The sequence below is a fragment of the Halichoerus grypus genome, chromosome 9, assembly GCF_964656455.1.
Source record: "Halichoerus grypus chromosome 9, mHalGry1.hap1.1, whole genome shotgun sequence".
Lineage (NCBI taxonomy): Eukaryota > Metazoa > Chordata > Mammalia > Carnivora > Phocidae > Halichoerus > Halichoerus grypus.
The window spans coordinates 37307355-37326344 of NC_135720.1; the positions used below are offsets into that span (position 1 = coordinate 37307355).

Consider the following 18990-nt stretch of genomic DNA (forward strand, 5'->3'; position numbering starts at 1 on the left):
TGAAACACAGTTGATTCAACAAATAACTAATGAGCACCCATCACGCATCAGACGCAGAGCATTACAGAACTGAACAAGACTCTGTCCTCCTGGAGCTGACACTGGCTCATTTTCCAAAGCTCTAAACCTTAACACGTTAGTATAAAATTGGAGTTCACAATGACCTACTTTCCAAAACTATAAGCCTTCTTGCTTATTATAAAATAAAATTTAAAAAAAGATAGCCCGTGAAGAGATAATCTTGCCCAAAGCCCTGATGTATGAACTTCACGTTTGGGGAAAAGAAAGAATTCATAAACCAGTTCCTCAAATACACAAACAGTTAACACCTAATAGGCTGCGCCCAAGGCTGCCTCTGCTGGCCGCATGGGTGCATCCTTCCAGCAGATTCTCAACTCCCGACACCTGTGTCAAACTTGCCACTCTTAAAACACATCCCTTCACGAAAGCAGGAGGTTCCTGAGTAGGCAACACGAGAATACCCCAGCCTCATCTACCTCCGGAAAAATTTGACTTCTAGAAGGACCTTCCCTAATTGGCCCTAAAATGTTGACTGTAAGGGACTGAACCATCAATTGTATTCACTACACAGCCAGTTCCGAAATATACAAAAAATCCCCGGCGACTTCTACGTGCTGCTAAAATAACGCTTTGCGTGGCTACACGTTTAGCTAAAACAGGAAGAACGCATCTGCTCATTCAGCCGAAACATTACGGTGACATATTTCTACCTGAGCGGCTGAAAATCCAATGGTATTCCTCCCCCCTCCCCGGCCCCCAAATTAGCCACTAGCCCACCGGTCCTCCCCACCCCCGCCCGCCCGCCGCGCGCAGCCCACCGGGCCGGGAGGGGGGCGGGCGGGGAAGGGTCAAGCTCTCCTTCGCCACCGCTCGGCCTTCCGAGCTCCAGAAGAGGCTGTCAGGTTAACAGGGTCTGCGCCCAGCGCCATTAGCACACCTCCGAGCGCTGTGCCGAGCCCGGGCGGGAGGCAAGTTTGGCCGGTCCTGGCCCCGGACCCCCGCCTCTCCCCAGCGGCAGCATCAGCTGCGGCCGGCAGCGAGGCTGGTCCCCGCCTCACCCACCTACCTACAGGGCGGGGGCGCGGGCTCCTCGGGTCCGGGAGAAGGGGATCCGGCGCATGCATTTCTGGGAGCGGTGGCCTCTGCTGCTCGGCGCGGGGGAGCGCATCCTCTAGGGTGGGTGGAAGGAGGGGTCGGGGGAGGTTCGTGCGGCGAGGAGGAGCAGGGGCGGGAGGGAGGAGCGCCGAGGCGCGTGCCCCCGGGGACCGGCGTCCGGAGCTGGTGGACTCGGGCGCCGCCAGGACTCCTCACGCCTCTCCCCGAGCGCGGCACCTTGCCAACCCTGCAGCTGCGCCCGCGGTCAGGGCATCGGCGGCGACAGGCTCGCGGGCCCGGCCGGAGGCGGGGAACTGCGGGTGGCGCGACGCGGTGCAGACGCCCGCCTCTAGCTCCGCCCGGCCCGCGCCACGCTCTGCGCCCCTCCGCAGCGGCGGGGGCCAGGGAGCTCCGCGGCGGGGCTCGGCGGCTCGGGCTGCGGCATCTTCACCGCCCCTGCGACCTCCGAGCTGGAAGGCTGGGCACCCCCGCTACCCTCGGCTGCTGCAGCCTAGGCTGTCCCGGCGCAGTCACAGCCCCGGCCGGGCGGCTCCGCCCCGGAGAGCTGCGCGCGCGGCCTCCGCAGGCCTCAGCCCATTGTGACGCGTCCGAGAGGGAGCTCGCTGCTACCCGGACGGCCGGACGCCGGGCGGTGGAGCCTGGGAGGGTCTTCTTACCTCGCCCCGGGCCGCATCCCCTACAGCTGGCCCGACGTGGCCACCACTCTTCGTGGGAAGTGAGGCTTTGAGAGCAGAGCTGGAGTTATAAAGCGTCTCCCCGAGTCTTAAAGCCTTGAGTTTCCTTCCAGCTTAGGGACCACTGGCCACAATAAATTCATCCTTCCGTCCTTTCCGGCGTTACGTTTCGCAAAGGGGCCCACCATCTCCTCCCCCTCCCGCTCCCGACCCTGGTACAGCATCCCGGATGCTGCCAAATTGCAATCACTACAGCAGTAGGGACGTAGCAATTGGGTTCTCCGGGCCGGCTATTGGCAGAGGCCCGAGAGAGCCTTGGTTGGGAGGATTTGCATCAGCAACGGGGCAGTGCTGGTGAGCTTCCCATCCCCTCTTGGGAGCTGTTTCCTCTATGGTCCCATGACCAGCACTGCAAGATGACTAGGAGGATTTGGCCTTGAGGTTTACCCTTACACACAGAGAAAAAGAAAAAGAAAAAAAAAAGTCAAGGCACAGTCTGCAGCTGGTCTGATAACACTGGTATGTCAGAGGCCATACACACAGGCGCACGAGATAGCGGCCTCCTCTGGGTTGCTGAAGCTGCTTATGGGCTTTGGGATTTCAGTTACAAGTGGTCATATTATACTATTTTGCAAAGTATGGAATAATTGCCCAATTCTGTACTGAACATACGTAAAATTGGACCTCCGGTTTACATCTTTAGGCATTTTGTTATTTGCAAATTATTTTCAAGGGAAAATTAGACTCTTAAAATACAAAGAGCTGATTTTATTGAATCAAAAGATTGATTGGGATCTCCAGAGAAATCAGCTGAGCCATTCTCACACTTGTTTGATGAGTGCTTTTATGATTTTTAAATCTAAGGTTACTTTTTTAAAACGGGCAAAGATAAGACATGTTCCATAGCAGTACAAATTGATAAAATCGCTAAGACTTCTTGAGAGGAGTTCCATGTGGAGCAAGGTAGGAACTGAACTGCTTAGGAGTCAGGAAACAGTGGCACATGACTTGGCCACTTTGAGGACTCTGACCTAGAGCTCCAGTTTATATTCAAAAGATACCTTTTATTATTCATGATATTTTGCCTCCGAATTCAGAATAACTCAGTTATAGAAATGTTTATGTATATATGTGATGCATAAATGACAGAACGAAGCCACTTAAAGAGAATTTAGCAGTTGCTTACTCTAACAATGCTTATAAAGAAGCCTGCCTTAGAATGCAGTTTATAGGACATTTGTAGAAATGCTCATCGAGTTGCAATTCTTGACTGTTTCCATCCTTTTGCCACCAAGAGTCCCCTTCTGTTTTTCTTTATATAGACCCCATGTTTTGGCAAGAAACTAGTGATCTTTTTTATTAGACAAAGACAGAACTGAGTATGTATTTTAAAAGTAGTAAGCATCAATTTATAAAATGTTTGCCAGCCTTTCAAAAACACTGAAGGTAACTTAAGGACCCTCTTTCCTATCTTCAGGAACTCCTCTAGGACTGCATACTGTATCATATGCTTATTATAACATTACAGTGGAAGTCCTGGTATAATAGAGATTTCTGCTCCCCAGCTTAGAGGGAGAGAAAATCCCCTCTTAAAGATTCTTCACTAGTTCCTTCTCATTAATTTAGCGTTTATTGATTTGCCCAAGCTCTGTCCTTCTGGAGAAATCAGAAGAAACAAAATCATTTCCTTATCCTCTAGTGTGCTAGATGTGTGCTGTCCAACAGTAGCCACGTGTGGCCACTTAAATTTAAATTAAAAGTGTATTTTTTCATTCCACTAACCACACTTCAAGTGCTGAAGAACCACACATGGCTAGTGACTACTCTTTTGTTTAGAATAGAACATTTCCATTATTACAAAAAAATTATTCTGGACAGCGCCACTCTAAATAGAAGGTGAAATTTTAATTGGGAGATAAGATGAAATACATAAAATAATTGGGGAAATCTTAGTACACTAAAGATCGAACCTCATTAGAACATGTACTTCTTGAGAACATGGCAATCTCTAAGAATTCAGGCTTTGACCTCAAACTATAGTTCTCCCTGTGCTGACCTAGGATGTGTTGCTTAACTTCTGTTGCTTTATCTGTAAAAGGGGGATGAAAATAGTATCAACTTCACGGGATGGATATAGGGATTAAATGAGGTAATCCATGAATGATGCTTAGACTAAAGTCTAGAATATGACCTTCAAGAAAAGTTAGCTATTACTCTTATAATATACATTAATGTAGTAAAAGTTTTCTTTCTTAAAAGTTGTATCCCTTGGGGGGCGCCTGGGTGGCTCGGGTCATGATCCTGGGGTCCTGGGATCAAGCCCCATGTCGGGCTCACTGCTTGGCAGGAAGCCTGCTTCTCCCTCTCCCGCTCCCCCTGCTTGTGTTCCCTCTCTGGCTGTGTCTCTCTCTGTCAAATAAATAAATAAAATCTTAAAAAAAAAAAAAAAGAAAAATTTGTACCCCTTGGGTGCCTGAGTGGCTCAGTCAGTTAAGCCTCGGACTCTTGATTTCAGCTCAGGTCATGACCCCAGGGTTGTGAGATCGATCTCTGCCTGGGGCTCCAGGCTCAGCCCAGAGTCGGCTGAGGCTTTGGGAAACACCACCAAACAATAGTGACTGTTGTTGCAAACGTGTGCATATTTTTCTTACATAACTATCTAAAGATAATTTTGTAGGCAGAGGGGTGGAGGGATAGGGTAACTGGGTGACGGACATTGGGGAGGGTATGTGTTGTAATGAGCACTGGGTATTATATAAGACTGAGGAATCACAGACCTGTACCCCTGAAACAAATAAGACATTATATGTTAATTAATTGAATTTAAATAAAAAAATTAAAAGGAAAAACAAAAAAATAAAGATAATTTTGTAATGAAGTGTGGCTAGTGTGCTTTTTTTGTTTTTTTTTAGGGAGGAAGAATGTATGCCCGAAGTAGGGAGTGTGGGGAGGAGCAGAGGGAGAGGGAGAGAATCTTAAGCAGAACCCATGCTGAGCCCAAGGTGGGGGCTGGATCTTAGGACCCTGAGAACGTGACCTCAGCAAAATCAAGAGTCAGATGCTCAACCAACTGAGCTACCAGAGGTGCCCCTAGTGTGTCTGTTTTTAAGCACAACACTCACTGGTTATCTTCCCTTGAACTGGCATTCCAAGAACATCAGCACATACTGCTCTAATACTTTGCCAGAATGGAAGAGGCTCCTTGGATAAGCAATGAGCTCACAACCACTGAAAGAACTGAAACTCCTGCGGAAAGAAGTTTTCTCCGTAAAGGTGTTGGAGAGGAGATCCGTGTATTGGGTGATGAGTTTAATCTGTGGGCACCAAGAAAGTTCACTCTTCAGTGGTTAAACCTATCCTTCTCTTCCTAGCACAGAAACATCTTTCACACACCTGACTTAGGTTGGTTGAGACACAGGAGTTCCATGGCAGGTAAATGCTAATGACATCTGTGGAGGTTTGTGGGTAGTCGTCTTGGACCTAAAGAGACAGAATTGAGTTCACTATTTAATAGTGGTTCATTTTTACAGCTGCTATCATTGAGCCAGCACATCATAGATACCCCTTGAATTCTGAGAAAAATGTAAATAGGTCCTTTTGTGGATGGGCCTAGGGTCAGTGCTTCTCTCAGTTAGTTATAAAGTCTGAGGAGGAGGTAGAAATCTCCTTGTCATTAGAAAGGAGGAGGCTGCCGGAGTGTATTGAGAAAGAAATACTGACGTCTACAGAAACGGATTGCTGTCTGCATGCCAGTCAACACGCAGAACTAATGGCTGATTATTTAGATTAAGCCCAATAAATTTGTCCTTTTCTTTTATTACTCACAGTTCATTGAAAAGTTCCCTGTTCTTGGAGAGTTTCCGCTATTTTATTTCTGCTGAAAAGTCTGTTCAGTAGCTTGAGAATTCATTACATATTTTCTAAATTTTCTGGAAAACTTAGTCAAATAAGCAGGTACAAAGACACTGTAGCTAAGATATAATTTAAAATTCTGAAATGAACCCCTAAACTGAACTGGTAGTTGTTGCTTGGATTTATTAGATGAAAGAAATTTACAGTGCAATAAGCTGAAAAGGGTTTTTTTCAAAGGACATAATTATAGATCCACAAAAAGTTGCAAAAATATATATATAGGGAAGTCTCAGGTCCCCCCACCCCCACTGCCCCAGTTGTCCCCATGGTAACATTTTGGGTAACTCCACTAATATCAAAACCAGAAAAATGACATTGGTATGCTCTTTCAAGCTTAGTTATATTTCATCAGTTTTATATACACTCTTTTTTAAGTATTTGTGTGTCCTATACAATTTTATCATCTGTACAGATTATTCTACCACCACCCCAATAAGACACAGGACTGTTCTATTACCATAAAGCTCCCATGACCTGCCCCTTTATAGTTGCATCCATCTTCCTCCCCACCACATCTCTAATTCCTGCAAATCACGAATTCCTTCTCATTTCTATAATTTAAAAAAACGCTATACAAAAGGAATCATACTGTATAACCTTTTGGATTGGCTTTTTCATAGTCCCTTGGGATCCATCCAAGTTGTTATGTGGATCAATGGTTTGTTCCCTTTTTTGATAAATATTCCATGGTATGGATATACCACAGTTTAACCATTCACCCTCTGAAGGATATTTCTGTGGTTTCCAGTTTGGGGCTGTTATAAAAAAGCTGCTGTAAACATTTGTGGACAGATTTTGTGTGAACGCAAGTTTTCATTTCTCTGGGGTAAGTTCTCAAGAGTACAAGTGATGGGTCAGATGGTAAGTGCATGTTTAGTTTTATAACAAACTGCCAAATTATTTTCCAGAATAGCTGTACCATTTTATATTCCCATCAGTAAAGTATGCATGATGAGTGGCACATTTTAATCTATTAAATAAATTTGTTAAAGTATAGTCCTACATGTCTCTTAATATCCACTATTTTACTGTTGTTCCTTACTTACTTGAACCCCACCAGACTGAACTTCAAGGTCAGGAATCCCATTTTGTTCATCTTGATGTCTTTGGTGCCTAATATAGTCCTTGACATATATTAGTCAATAAATATTTGTTTAATAAATGAACAAATTAATGAACAGAAGAATAGCTGAGTCAGACTGAAATCAAATTGAAAAATAAAACTGTCAATAAATTATAAGTGAATTTGAATTGGATGCAATGAATTTTCTTCCAATGTATAACAATATTTTCAAATTAGAAATTGGCACTCTGTAAGTTGAGTCATTTTGGAGCAAATTTGTAAAAACTAAATGCTAAATTATGTTGGGCCAAGTTATTCATATTAGTACTTTGGTAAAAGCAAAAGATTGGAAATAATCTAAGTGACCGATATGAAACTGCTTTAATAAAATATCTAAATAGTGGAATACTATGTACTTATCAAAAGTAATGAGAAAACTTTTTATGTAAAGAATGGACATCCTTTAAAAGATATTAATTTTAAAAAGTTAGAAAAAGTATGTAGAGTATGTCCCTCTTTGTGTAAAAATAAAACAAAGAAATGAAAAAAAAGATATAGGCATAAAGATCTTAATTCTCTCTAAGTCAATCTATAAAGTACAAGGTGTGCCACACTATCTTGTATCAGAAGGTAAAGAAGTGCTCAAAAATTAGGGAGACATATCAAAAGAATACAGGAGCCAACTTAAAAGGACCCCTCTGGCCAAATTTGGGACAATTATTAAGAAAAATGACACTGATGGATTATAACACATTGAATAAAAACAGAAAAAGAATATGAGTCCAAACTATATTTAAAAATTAAATAGAGAATAAAAAGAGAAAGGAGAGAAAGGGAAGTTGTTTACATGAGAATGATAAAATTAAAATAACACCCTCTTGCAATCACCATGGTAATAACTGATTCAAGCAAAGATTGTCAGTGGGTGAAAGTTTGCTGAGGAAGAGAAGATTCATACATTCTCAAGGTATGGTGGACACCTTAACCAAATGCTCGAATTTACTATATGTTTCCTATAGCTGCTGTAAAAAATTAGCACAAACTTAATGGCTTAAAAACAACACGAATTTATTATCTTACAGTTCTGTAATCCAGAAGTCTGACTTTGGGTCTCACTAGGCTAAAATCTGGGTGTTGGCAGGGCTGTTTTCTTTCTGGAGGCTCTAGGGAAGAATCCCTTTCCTTGCCTTTTTCAGCTTCCAGAGGCCACCTGGATTCCTCAGCTCAGGGTCCCCTTCCCCTTCTTCAAAACTAGCAAAGGTAGGTTGAGTTTTCCTCAGATCACATCACTGGGACACTAACTCTCCTACTTCTCTCCTTCACTTATAAAGACCCTTGTTATAATTTTGGGCCCACTCAGATAATCCAGGATAATTTCCTGTGTCTTGAAATCCTTAATCACATCTGCAAAGTTCCTATTGCCATGTGAAGTAACATACTCATGTGTTCTGGAGATTAGGACAGGGACATCCCCATGGGGGCCATTATTCTGCCTACAACATTGGCCATGAGAGATAATGTGATACCTTAGCATCATGCACATTCTGGTGTAACGCACTGAGAAGGACACATCACTTAAGGTTCTTTTCTTGTCAAAAGAGATATTTATCTGAATTGATAAATTCAGTTCTGAAACAACAGTCTTTCACTATTCAAAAAGATCAATATTGTTAAAAAAAATCGGGGAATTGTTCCAGAATAAAGGAAAGAGACTACAGAAACATGACAACTAAATGCATTGTATAATCCTTGAGTAGATCCTGGGTAAAAAGAAAAAGTATAAGAAGTGTTATTATGACAATTGAAACATTTTAACTGTATAATAAATAATAATATTGCATTAAATTTAAATTACCTAAGTGTGATAATTGTTTTGCTTGTTCTTAGGAAATACAGGAGAAAAGTATTTAAAGGTAAAGTATTATGATGTCTGCAACTAACCCAAAATGCTTCAGAAGAAAGATGAAGAGAAAGCAAATATGGCAAAATATTAACAACTGGTGAATCTAGATCAGTACTATAAAATAGAAATATAATGCAAGGCACATATGTAATTTTAAATATTCTAGTGGATACCTTAAAAAGTTAAAAGAAAGTGAAATAAATTTTAATAATATTTTAGCCCAATATATTTCTTTTAAAAAATTTTTTAGAGAGAGAGCATGCACCTAAGTGGTGTGGAGGGGCACAGGGAGAGGGAGAAAGAGAATCCCAAGCCAACTCCACGCCTAGCGTGGAGCAGGACAAAGGGCTGGATCTCACCACCCTGAGGTCATGAACTCAGCTGAAATCAAGAGTCCCGTGCTCAACCGAATGAGCCACCTAGGCGCCCCAACCCAATATATTTCTAATTTAAAAATGTAATCAATGTAGAAATTATTGAGATATTTTACTTTTTTCCCTATATTAAGGCTTAAAAAACCAGTAGGCAGTCATCAACTGTAGAACATCTAAGTTTGTGCTAGCTGCATTTCAATGCACAATAGTCACATGGGCTGGTCTTACTAAATTGGACAGCACAGGTTCAGATGAAGGGTATATGTGTGATCATTTTCCTACACTTGCAATTTTCTGTAGGTTTGGAATTTTTCAAGATAAAAAGCTGGAAAAAGGAGAAATAGATATTAGTTGTATATGCATAGACTGTTTCTAGGATACAGAAGAAAGTGTTAACACTGGTTACCTCTGGGAAGAAGAAATTAGTGACTGGGGAAAAGAGAGGGATGGTGGTGTTTACTGTACCTTTCTAACCTTTTGTAGCATATTGTGACTAAGCCTATTAAAACTTGAAATTATTCTAAAAATAATATCTGCTTTATCTTTGCATTCAAAACCTTTGCTACTTAGCCCTAGTAACCCGCAATTCAGAGGAAAGAGCTCCACCTACTGAACTTGATTTCCTAAGAATTCCTTGATAGAGGAAAGAAGCATGAGTCCTATCTAAAATATAATTAAGTTTAGAAATTTCTCGTGATTTTTCCATCTTTGTCAGTCTTTAAAAATCCGTTTAATCTTCCTGCCTGTATATTATTAAACAATTTTAGACAAATGTTATCAATAATCTAAACCGTCTCTGGGTTGCCGAAAACAAGAAACAATATTCAAGCAGAGGCTCACCTAAATTCTACGGTGATGGATGACCGCTGGAACTCACAGCGGCGCCGGGGGTTGTGAGCAAGTTCATTACGAATTTATATCTGATTTACTTAAGCCTCCTTCCATCTTGCAGCGGAGCTGGGTCTCTTGGGTTACATTTGTTCTGCTGGAACGGTTGGCACTTCAAAGCGGAGTTACATCCTGTTGCCTTCTGCTCCTATTTCACGAGGATTTCTGAATCGAGGCTGGGCGGTAAGGTTTCTTACTCCTCTGGTAATTGCATCATTTCCTGGCCGTGTCTCGCACAGAACGCGGAGACGTGAAGCGATTGCCCGGTTAATAACACTTACAAAATATGAGGATAATGGAAACGCAGTGGGTTTGAAGGGTTTCCTCGGATCCGGGTGCAGATGCTCTCCGCAGTGCTTCACTAGGCACGTCACCCACAACTCTCAGCTTCGTTAGCCTGGCTCAACAAGTAATCATCACGATAGATACATAATCGGGTTCTAGAAGGCCACGTGGCCCTTCCTCACCCGCAGAGAGCCTGCGCCGTGTGCCAAGGACGTGTGCGGTGTCACACCCAGCTCTACAACGTGAAATGCTCTCCGCCGGTGACAATCTATCTAGATTTAGTGCAAGGTTTAGTGGGACTTAACATCTGCGTGAGAGGAAAAGTCAGAAAGAGACAGAGGTTAGATTTAGAAAGAGCAGCTAGATGATGAAAAAAATAAAGCAAATGACAAGCTTCCGGGCAGTACTCTAACATTTCTATAGATACAGATATTTATGTTACATAATTAGAATGAATTACGTAATTAGTCTTTTCTAGCAGGGCAGTCGGAAGAGGATTGGATTTGGAGGGTCCAGGATTTCCCCACAGGAGCCACCTGGGTGCTGGGCTGGGAGCGCCCAAAATTTGCCTCAGTTTAGGAGACTGCGACTCAAAACAGGAACGAAGTGGGTGGGGCTTAGAACCAACAAACTCTCTTTCTACTGGTCAGGTTTACGTAGAGATTTTTTAAAGTGGCAAATAAGCTTCAGGGCCGAGTGCAGCCAGCTTCCCTGGTGGTCTAGTGGTTAGGATTCGGCGCTCTCACCGCCGCGGCCCGGGTTCGATTCCCGGTCAGGGAAAACGTTTTATCCTACCTCCTAAAAATCTTGAATTCTTATCTGCTTTTTTTTTTTTTTTTAAATCGTATTTATTTTATTCACTCATAAAAGTTGAATTCGTCTTTAAATGTTATTTAATCTAAGATTTAAAATACGCCTTCTTTCCCCCCCAGGTACAGCAGCAGGTTCTTTTCCTGTTCCTCAAAGCATCCTACGGGTTGTTGGCACCGAAGAGAATGTAAACATTGGGTTCCTCCTGCTGGAGCACCTGGTAAGACGCTCTACCCAGATTGGGACTGGAGAGTTGGAGGGGAACAAAGTGAAAGGTGGAGGTCCTGTGAGACATGCAGGGGAGGCCTGGATAGAGAGGAAGGTGGGTGAAGAGGAAAGACAGTAAGGAGAGTGGTGAGTGGGGAAATGGGGGACACTTCCTGTTCCAGTGCATGTCACCTTAAATAAACTAGACTGACTGAACAAGAACGTTGTGGAAGGAGAAGCAAAACATGGAAGTTAGAGCAAACACCCCTACCCTGGGCCGACCAGGTCCTCCGTACAGAATTACAACAGAAATGTCCGGAAGTAGAGCGAGGAAAGCCTTGGCCCCCAGCACGTAGAGGGGCAAATAAAACTGCCTCTCACAGTTGTGTAGAAAGTCAAAGGAGAACACGATTAAGGTTTTGAATACGGCCTGTTAATTTGGAAAGGGTGCTGATTGGGAACGTGGTAAAGCAGGAAGCTGGGTTACATTAAGATTTGGTTTGAAGAGGTCATCCAAGTGAACTTATCCTGTACATATGGAGTGAAATTTTTGACTAATAATGATAGATTTGGAGGAGATTATGCTTTGAAGTGAGAACTGAAGGCCCAAGAGTAGAAATGCTTCCTAAGAGATTGAGTGCAGCATAAAGAGGCAAGGTTTGCAGGCTTGACTTCCACTGTGGGAGGACAAAGTAGGAAAGTCTGAAGGACAAGAGTCAGTCCAAGTCAGGGTCAAAGAAGCCAAAGAAGAAAGAGTCTAGAAATTGTAGTGTACCCATTAATAGCATAAAGGATATTTTTCTTGTTTGCTTAATTTTTTAATGGCGTTTTATTTTCTTTAGTCTTGGTGTCATCCTTATTGTGTTTCACCTATACTATGGCTATTTTTAGTCAAATAAGTACACTTTTCCTAAATAATATTGTCATTTAGACACAGCAGTACTTTATCACATTCCCTACACACAGCACAAAGCTGCTGCTCTGTAGAGCCGGAATATTGTGCTCAGCTCCGTACTTATGAAAAAGGGGGAAGTGCTGAAGGACTGTTTGCAGAAATAGCCCACATATGAGGAGTTTCCTTAAAGATGAAGGACTAGAAAGTATTTAACCAGCACAGATGAAAGCAAAGGTTATTTGCTGCCTATCAAAAACATTTTTCTGAACTTGTCAAGTTATTTCATTTAAACACAAAATCCTCATATATCCAGGGTTAGGGTGATGCATAATTGAATATTAAGATGGTGGAGAGGAACCAAGGGTAGAGAGGAAGGAAGGGGAGGACTTTATAGTTGGTGCTGTATTAATGGATTACTTAATCAATTAAATCAAGAAGTAGATTGCTAAGACTTCACTTGCAAACAATCATATACATGTTCAGCCCTCATAATTCTATTTTTTTATGATCCACAGCTCTACATTTCCACTGAAAGAAGTGGAAAAAGAATTACACTGAGTCAATTTGAATAATGTCTACAACTTAATGAGTTCTTTCAGATTCTGAACACCAAACTAAGCACTTTATCTACAATAATCAAATCAATTTGTACAACAATTATCCTTGTTTTGGAAACAGACTCAGAAAGTTTATTTAACCTATCTGAAATCACACAAGTATGTGGGGGAACCAGGATTCCAACCTGATTTGCCCAACCTAAATCTGATATTCTTTAAGACTCCCCACACTACAACAAATTTTCTGGTGCCACATTGGCATCTTCTTTAAAGCAGTCTTTACAAATAGGATGGCTCGTAGGGAGTGTTGCATAGAAGTAAAGAGGAATTATATGACATTTTAGGTTCTCTTTTAAAGGTATAATTGAATTCTATGCATGACAGGTTTAGTAAAAGTCAACTGTAGTAGTTTTGGGGGTTACCAGATTCCATAGAAACATGTGGAAAACATTTATTCTTTTTATTTGTTTGTTTGAGAGAGAGAGACAGACAGCAAGAGCAGGAGGGACAAAAGGGGAGGGAGAGAGAGAATTTCAAGCCAACCCCACGCTGAACACAGCTGGAAGCCAGGCTCTATTCCAGGACCTTGAGATCATGACCTGAGCTGAAACCAAGAGTCAGATGCTTGACCAACTGCACCACCCAGGCACTGCGGAAACCTTTTAATTAAGAAATAAGTTCAACAGCAAACACAGTGTACTTGCATTTATGGATAAGCATGTTGATTTGTGAAAGTGTTTTTTTTCCCTTCAGTACGATTTTTATTTATTTAAAAATCATCTTTACCACAACTCCATTTGATCATTATTACTTTATTGACTTAAAAATGATTGTTTTTTTATCTTCTTCCTTTAATAGGTAGGCTATAGAAAAATAATATTTTTACATTAGTTACATAAAAGGAAAGCAATTTAAATTTAAGCCACGGACCTACTTGATTAGCTTTTTTACCAGCTTATTACATCCTCTGAATTTCTATAATATATATCACATAATACATAGTAGTTTATATAACTTGCTATAGTTTTGTGTAAGTTATGTTTTTGTAAATTCCTAGATGTCAGAGTTCATAAAATATACTTCTTCTGCCTTGTAAAGTGATAATCATATCATTGGTGGCCAAAAATTCTTGCTGTTTTTTGGTCTTGATAATTAGTATGATGCCTGAGGGCACTAACGTGGCAGTAGGCCAAGAGCTCCATGAAGGCAACGTCTGTGTCACCTTCCTCTTTGTAGCCTCTAGGTTATGTCGGCACTTGGCACCTAGGAGCAACTCAAATGACTCTTGAGTGGATAAATGAGAGAATGAGGCAAGACTGGAATTGGCACTTCTCCGAAGAAACATATGTGACCAGTAAATTTTTTTAAAAGAGTATCAACTTCTTTTGTGAGTAGGAAATGCAAATTAAAATTTAAAAGATTCTGGGGCACCTGGGTGGCTCAGTAGTTGGGCGTCTGCCTTCGGCTCAGGTCATGACGCCGGGGTCCTAGAATCGAGCCCCGCATCAGGCTTCCTGCTCGGAGGGAAGCCTGCTTCTCCCTCTCCCACTCCCCCTGCTTGTGTTCCCTCTTGCGCTGTTTCTCTCTCTCTCTCTGTCAAATAAATAAATAAAAAATCTTAAAAAAATAAAATAAAATTTAAAAGATTCTGTTCATACCCATCAAAGTGGCAAAAGTGAAAAAAATCTAATACCAAGTGTTGACAAGGATGTAGAACAATGGCACTCTTACACGCTAATGGTGGAAGTGTAAATTGGTGCGATAACTTTGGAAAACAATATGGTGTTATCCAGTAAAGTTGGAGTTTCCCATACCCAGCAATTCAAACCCTGAGAAATCCCTGCACAGGTGCACCGGGAGATACACAGAATGTTTATTGCAGCACTGTCATAACAGACCCAAACTGGAAGCAACCTAAATGTCCATCAAGAGTAGAGTGGCTAAATATATTGTGGTTTAGTCATGCAATGAAATACTGCAGCTCAGGGAAAATAAATGGATTACAGCTACTCTTACCAACATTATGAATCCAGAAAAATATGATTTAAAAGCAAATCGAATGCAGAATGATTCCATTTTATTTGAAGTTTTAAAACGCTAAATTAAAAATGTTGTTCATTGGTAAATATATACACAGATGGCGAACTATAAAGAAAAGCAAAATGGTTATTCCTGGTTGATAGAAAAGAGAAGGGAAGGATTTGGCAAGAAACATGCAACAAAAATGCTAGCCTGGGTGTACACAGTTGTTAATTCTCATTTGATTACTTATAACATATTATACTATTTTTCTCCACCAGTTCGATATTTAATTAAAAAACAAAAAGGAATGAATGATATGTTTGGGCAAACTCTTTGGGATGGTGGCATGCCAGCAATATTTAGTTGAGCAAAATCTCACTCCTCAGTAGTCATAGTTTATAATGGTGCTTTTCTGTTTTTTTGTTTTGTTTTGTTTTGGTTTTTTAATAATGGTGCTTTTCTAAAGTAGGGAAGTTCCAGGATTTTGAAAGTGACAAATGTGAAAATAAACCACAAGGTGGCATCATAGACGCATGTGTCTTATTCAGAAACATGTAATCCACTTGCCTTGGAAATGTTGAGTATAGTTAAAATCTAGAGTTTATTGTATTCATAGGGAGCAGCAGAGGATATTTTTATTCTTTTACCTTCTTTCTTCTCATTTCATCAATTGTGCTTGATTTTACTTGCATGTATTCTGTGTTATCAGATTAAAGTTTGAGGGAAGCAATTCAAATAAATCCAACGCAACAATTACGCAGGTCCAGCTTGTGACATTTATTCATTCATTTCTCATTCAGTCATGCACTCGTATAGTCATTCATTTAACCAGTGTCTGCAAATATTTGTTGTTTCTTTCTGTACCAGACGTAAGTCAAAGAGGCCCTGGAGACTTAACATGAGCAAAAACATAGTCACTATCATTTGCTTTTCGCGTAGTGGTAGAGACAGGTAATAATCATATCCTTACAAATTTAAATTGCAACTCACAGATTCCGTAAGGAGAAGTATGTGATTCCACACTAAGGTTTTGAATCAGTTGGAGATGTCTGCGGAGGGATCCATCTGTTGAGATCTGAAAAACGAAGGTGAGTTACCTGGGTAAAAAGGAGAGAAAAGAACATTCTAAGTAGAAGGAAAATGTGCAAATGCTGGTAGCAGGAGAGAGCAAGGAGATTACCAGGGGCTGAAAGAAAGCCCGGATGGCTGGATGGCAAGTCCAAGGTGGTAGAGCAAGGTGAGGAGAGGTCTAAGAAGTGGGCAGGAGACAGATCTTGCATGGCTCTTAGCCTGAGGTTAAGGATTTTGTCTTCACACTGAGAGCATGGGGGGAGCCACAGAGGAGAGCAGGTGCAACAGCGGCTTAAAGCCCGTGCCCTGTCACTGGTAAATCTGCAGCTTTATCAGCGTCTAGGAAAGATTCTGCCTTAGGTGCTAGAGAGTGGCACAACTCTGTTCACCGATGTATGTGTGATTTGCTTTTTGATGGTGAAGGACATCATTTAAAGACAGTAGGATAATTTCATTCTCAGCCGTATTCATTAGATTCAAGATTTGTCTTCTAAAGAGACATGACTCCGTTGTATTTATTTTGAATCAGTCTAAAAACCATTGCTTTTGAAGATAGGAAACATAAAGGATGATTTCTTAACCAACCAATAGATCTATTCAGCTCATCCACAAGGAAATAAAAAGCTTTGGCATCTAAAATATAAAAGGTATGAAAGAAAATGTTTATAATCCTGTTGTCTCAGAAAGAACCATGTATTAGAAATCAGGAGATCTGGGTCACATGACTGTGGGAAAGATGATCTAATTTGGTTGGGCCTCAGTTTTCTTCTTCTGTAAAATGAAGCACTGGTCTAGGTTATATTCTTCTAACTCTGAAATTTTGGAAATCTGCAAATTTATTTATATAAAGCAAAATGTACAGGCAAATAATGTAATGTAAAGAGAACAGGTGTTGGGGAAATACCTTGGTATGAATTTGAATAAAGGTGTGTGAATGGGACTGAATGAGACTTATTTTGGATCTTAAGACATTTTCAATAAACTAAATTTGAATAAGCTACACTACCATTTATTGATAGTGTACTATGTACCAGATCTTATGAACATTATCTCACTTAATCCTCAGAAAATTCTTGTGAGATAGGTGTTGTTTTTTAATTCTATTTTACTAATTAAAAAACAAAGCTTACACAGATTCAGTAATTTGTTCAAACTCACACAGTTAATGCATCTCAAGATGTATCTTGATCTGTCTGATTTCAGAACTTGTCCTTTCAGTCATTATACTATTTATTATGTCTTGAAGAGTTGAGATTTTTAAAAATGACATATATATTGAGTAAAATAGAGATAAATTTACTAGAATCACAAATATGGATTTCAAGTTATTTATAAGTGATCTGTTGAATAAGTACCAAGAATTTTAATAAGCTCCCACATCTTAAAACAAACAAAACTGCTTATTTAATGAATTAAACATGCACTATCCTGGATATGGCTGTGAAGTTGCACTATTACTAAGCAAACCATCTCTTTGTCAGTATGTTTTTGCTGTATCAGTCAAGGATACGCTTGCAGAATTTTAACTCCTAAGCTATATATTTAAAAGGAACAATTAGACAAATAGCTTCCATCACTTTTCTCGCTATGTCATATCCTGATGACAAACAATGGTGAACTTTGTTTCTCCTTTTGTCTCAAACTCCTGATACCCAGAGCAAGGAAGCTGCCTGCCAGACCTTGTCGTTTGGAGAAGTGGCTAAATGCATTTATACTGAGTTATTGCTCCTGTGTTGTCTTGTCTGTAGCTCCCACTCTGAAGCATGCTTGAGGTTTGATGATTCACATCAAACGGAATTGTGTTCTCTGTTGTGAGAACTGGTCAACATTGGACAGATAATTCATCAGTTTATTGCTGGACCCGTTCCTGTGATGGTCATGGTCAGGAGGCACTTGCTGTTTGAATCTATTCCTTCGATGCAACACATTTGCCTTAAGCCTGCTCAATGATTCAGCTGTGATGGACTTATGGATATCTTTGGGGTGGGGGTGCTTACTGAACCTTGAAAGGGGACACAATGGCCCCTCAAGCCTCCTTACTGTAGGAGTAAATGATGTTTGTCATCAGAGGTAATGCTTGCCTACTGAGCTTGGCCGTACCCTCATCTGATGGTCACCAGACTATATGTGGGTTTGATGATGTTACTACACCCAGCCATTTTTACTGTGTTATGCTTATCTTTCTGACAGAAAGATTCAAAACAACAAAATAAATCTAGCAGGGGCTGCTTGTGAGACAAAAAAAAAGTGGCTGGCTTAGTTCCTGTTTAGGAGGTGGCGTGTGACTGTGACAGAGAAATGTGTTATGACGAGAGTAAAATATGGTCTATGTCCTTCTGTGTTTTGCCCTCCTGACTGTGAGCACATCTCTGTCATCTTGCCAGACCCCAAGGGAAGCCTATTTAAAGCAGGCATTCTGGGGTGGACTGGCTAGAACAGAGAAGAGGCCAGCCATTGCTGGCCCAGGAGAAAGTCGACACAAACAGCTACACAAAGTGCTAGTTGCTAGTTGGATTGTTTTGGTGAAAAAAAAAAAGTCTTTATGTTCTCTGTAATTAAGGGCAAGGTTTAAAAAGAAGTGATGAAAGATCTAGGAAGCAGAGTTTTACAGTATGGTAAATAATATTCAGCTTGATAGCTTATAATCACAAAAGGAGGGGTTAACTCAGTTAAAATACTCAGTTGTTTTAGTTTATGAGCAATTTAAAATTTATCACCCCACTTGTACAAGTGAGACATTATGAATAATAGCCATTCTTTCCAAATACTTTTTCTTCCACATGAGAAAACGTGACTTTGTTATCACTGCTGTGAAAACACAAAACAATTACAAAGCACACTTAATGCAAGAAACTTCAGAGTCAACTTGCCAAAGATACTCAACCTCATTCTATCCCTTAAAAACAAAACAAAACGACAACAAAAAACCTTAGAAGGCAGTCTATTACATGCATATCCATTTCATATGTATGAATCTCTTCACTCCCACAGACTAATAGATTGACAACCAAGGTCAAGGAAACAGAATATTCAGTTTTCAGAAGACTAAGAAATTAGAGGCATATAAAAATGCCTCTGGTTATAAGATTTTTAAAAAACTATACACATATAAACTGTTAAAGGCTTTGGAAAACATGCTTAACTGTAGGCCAAAGCTTTAAGGCTAGTTCAAAATCCCTTCCTGATAATAAG

General features: G+C 40.8%; 1 protein-coding gene, 1 long non-coding RNA gene and 1 other non-coding gene across 18 annotated transcripts in view; 2 read left to right on the forward strand and 1 right to left on the reverse strand.

Annotated features, from left to right (window-relative positions):
• NCOA7 (nuclear receptor coactivator 7) overlaps nucleotides 1-10401 on the reverse strand; it is a 155599-nt gene extending 145198 nt beyond the window's left edge. For 3 of the 15 annotated variants that reach the window (XM_078054782.1, XM_036085457.2, XM_078054773.1), the window contains exon 1: nucleotides 9904-10401. Coding sequence is in view for 2 of the 15 variants with exons in the window: in XM_078054781.1 (XP_077910907.1) it covers nucleotides 1088-1145 (58 nt within the window). In the remaining 13 variants the exon portion in view is untranslated. Of the gene's footprint in view, nucleotides 1-958; nucleotides 1038-1087; nucleotides 1552-1793; nucleotides 2208-5204; nucleotides 5292-9903 lie in introns of those variants that run through there. The other 12 variants (XM_078054780.1, XM_036085458.2, XM_078054774.1 and 9 more) reach the window with 7 other exon arrangements.
• Nucleotides 10402-10944: 543 nt separating this feature from the next.
• Nucleotides 10945-11016, forward strand: TRNAE-CUC (transfer RNA glutamic acid (anticodon CUC)). Its single transcript has one exon. It is a non-coding gene; the product is annotated as a tRNA-Glu (tRNA).
• LOC144379046 (uncharacterized) lies at nucleotides 10948-18003 on the forward strand. 2 transcript variants are annotated; one of them, XR_013441126.1, is made up of 4 exons: nucleotides 10948-11007; nucleotides 11169-11266; nucleotides 15720-15815; nucleotides 17547-18003. It is a non-coding gene; the product is annotated as an uncharacterized LOC144379046 (long non-coding RNA). The 2 variants fall into 2 exon arrangements; XR_013441127.1 differs by lacking the exons at nucleotides 15720-15815; nucleotides 17547-18003 and adding an exon at nucleotides 13942-14508.
• Nucleotides 18004-18990: the final 987 nt, after the last annotated feature.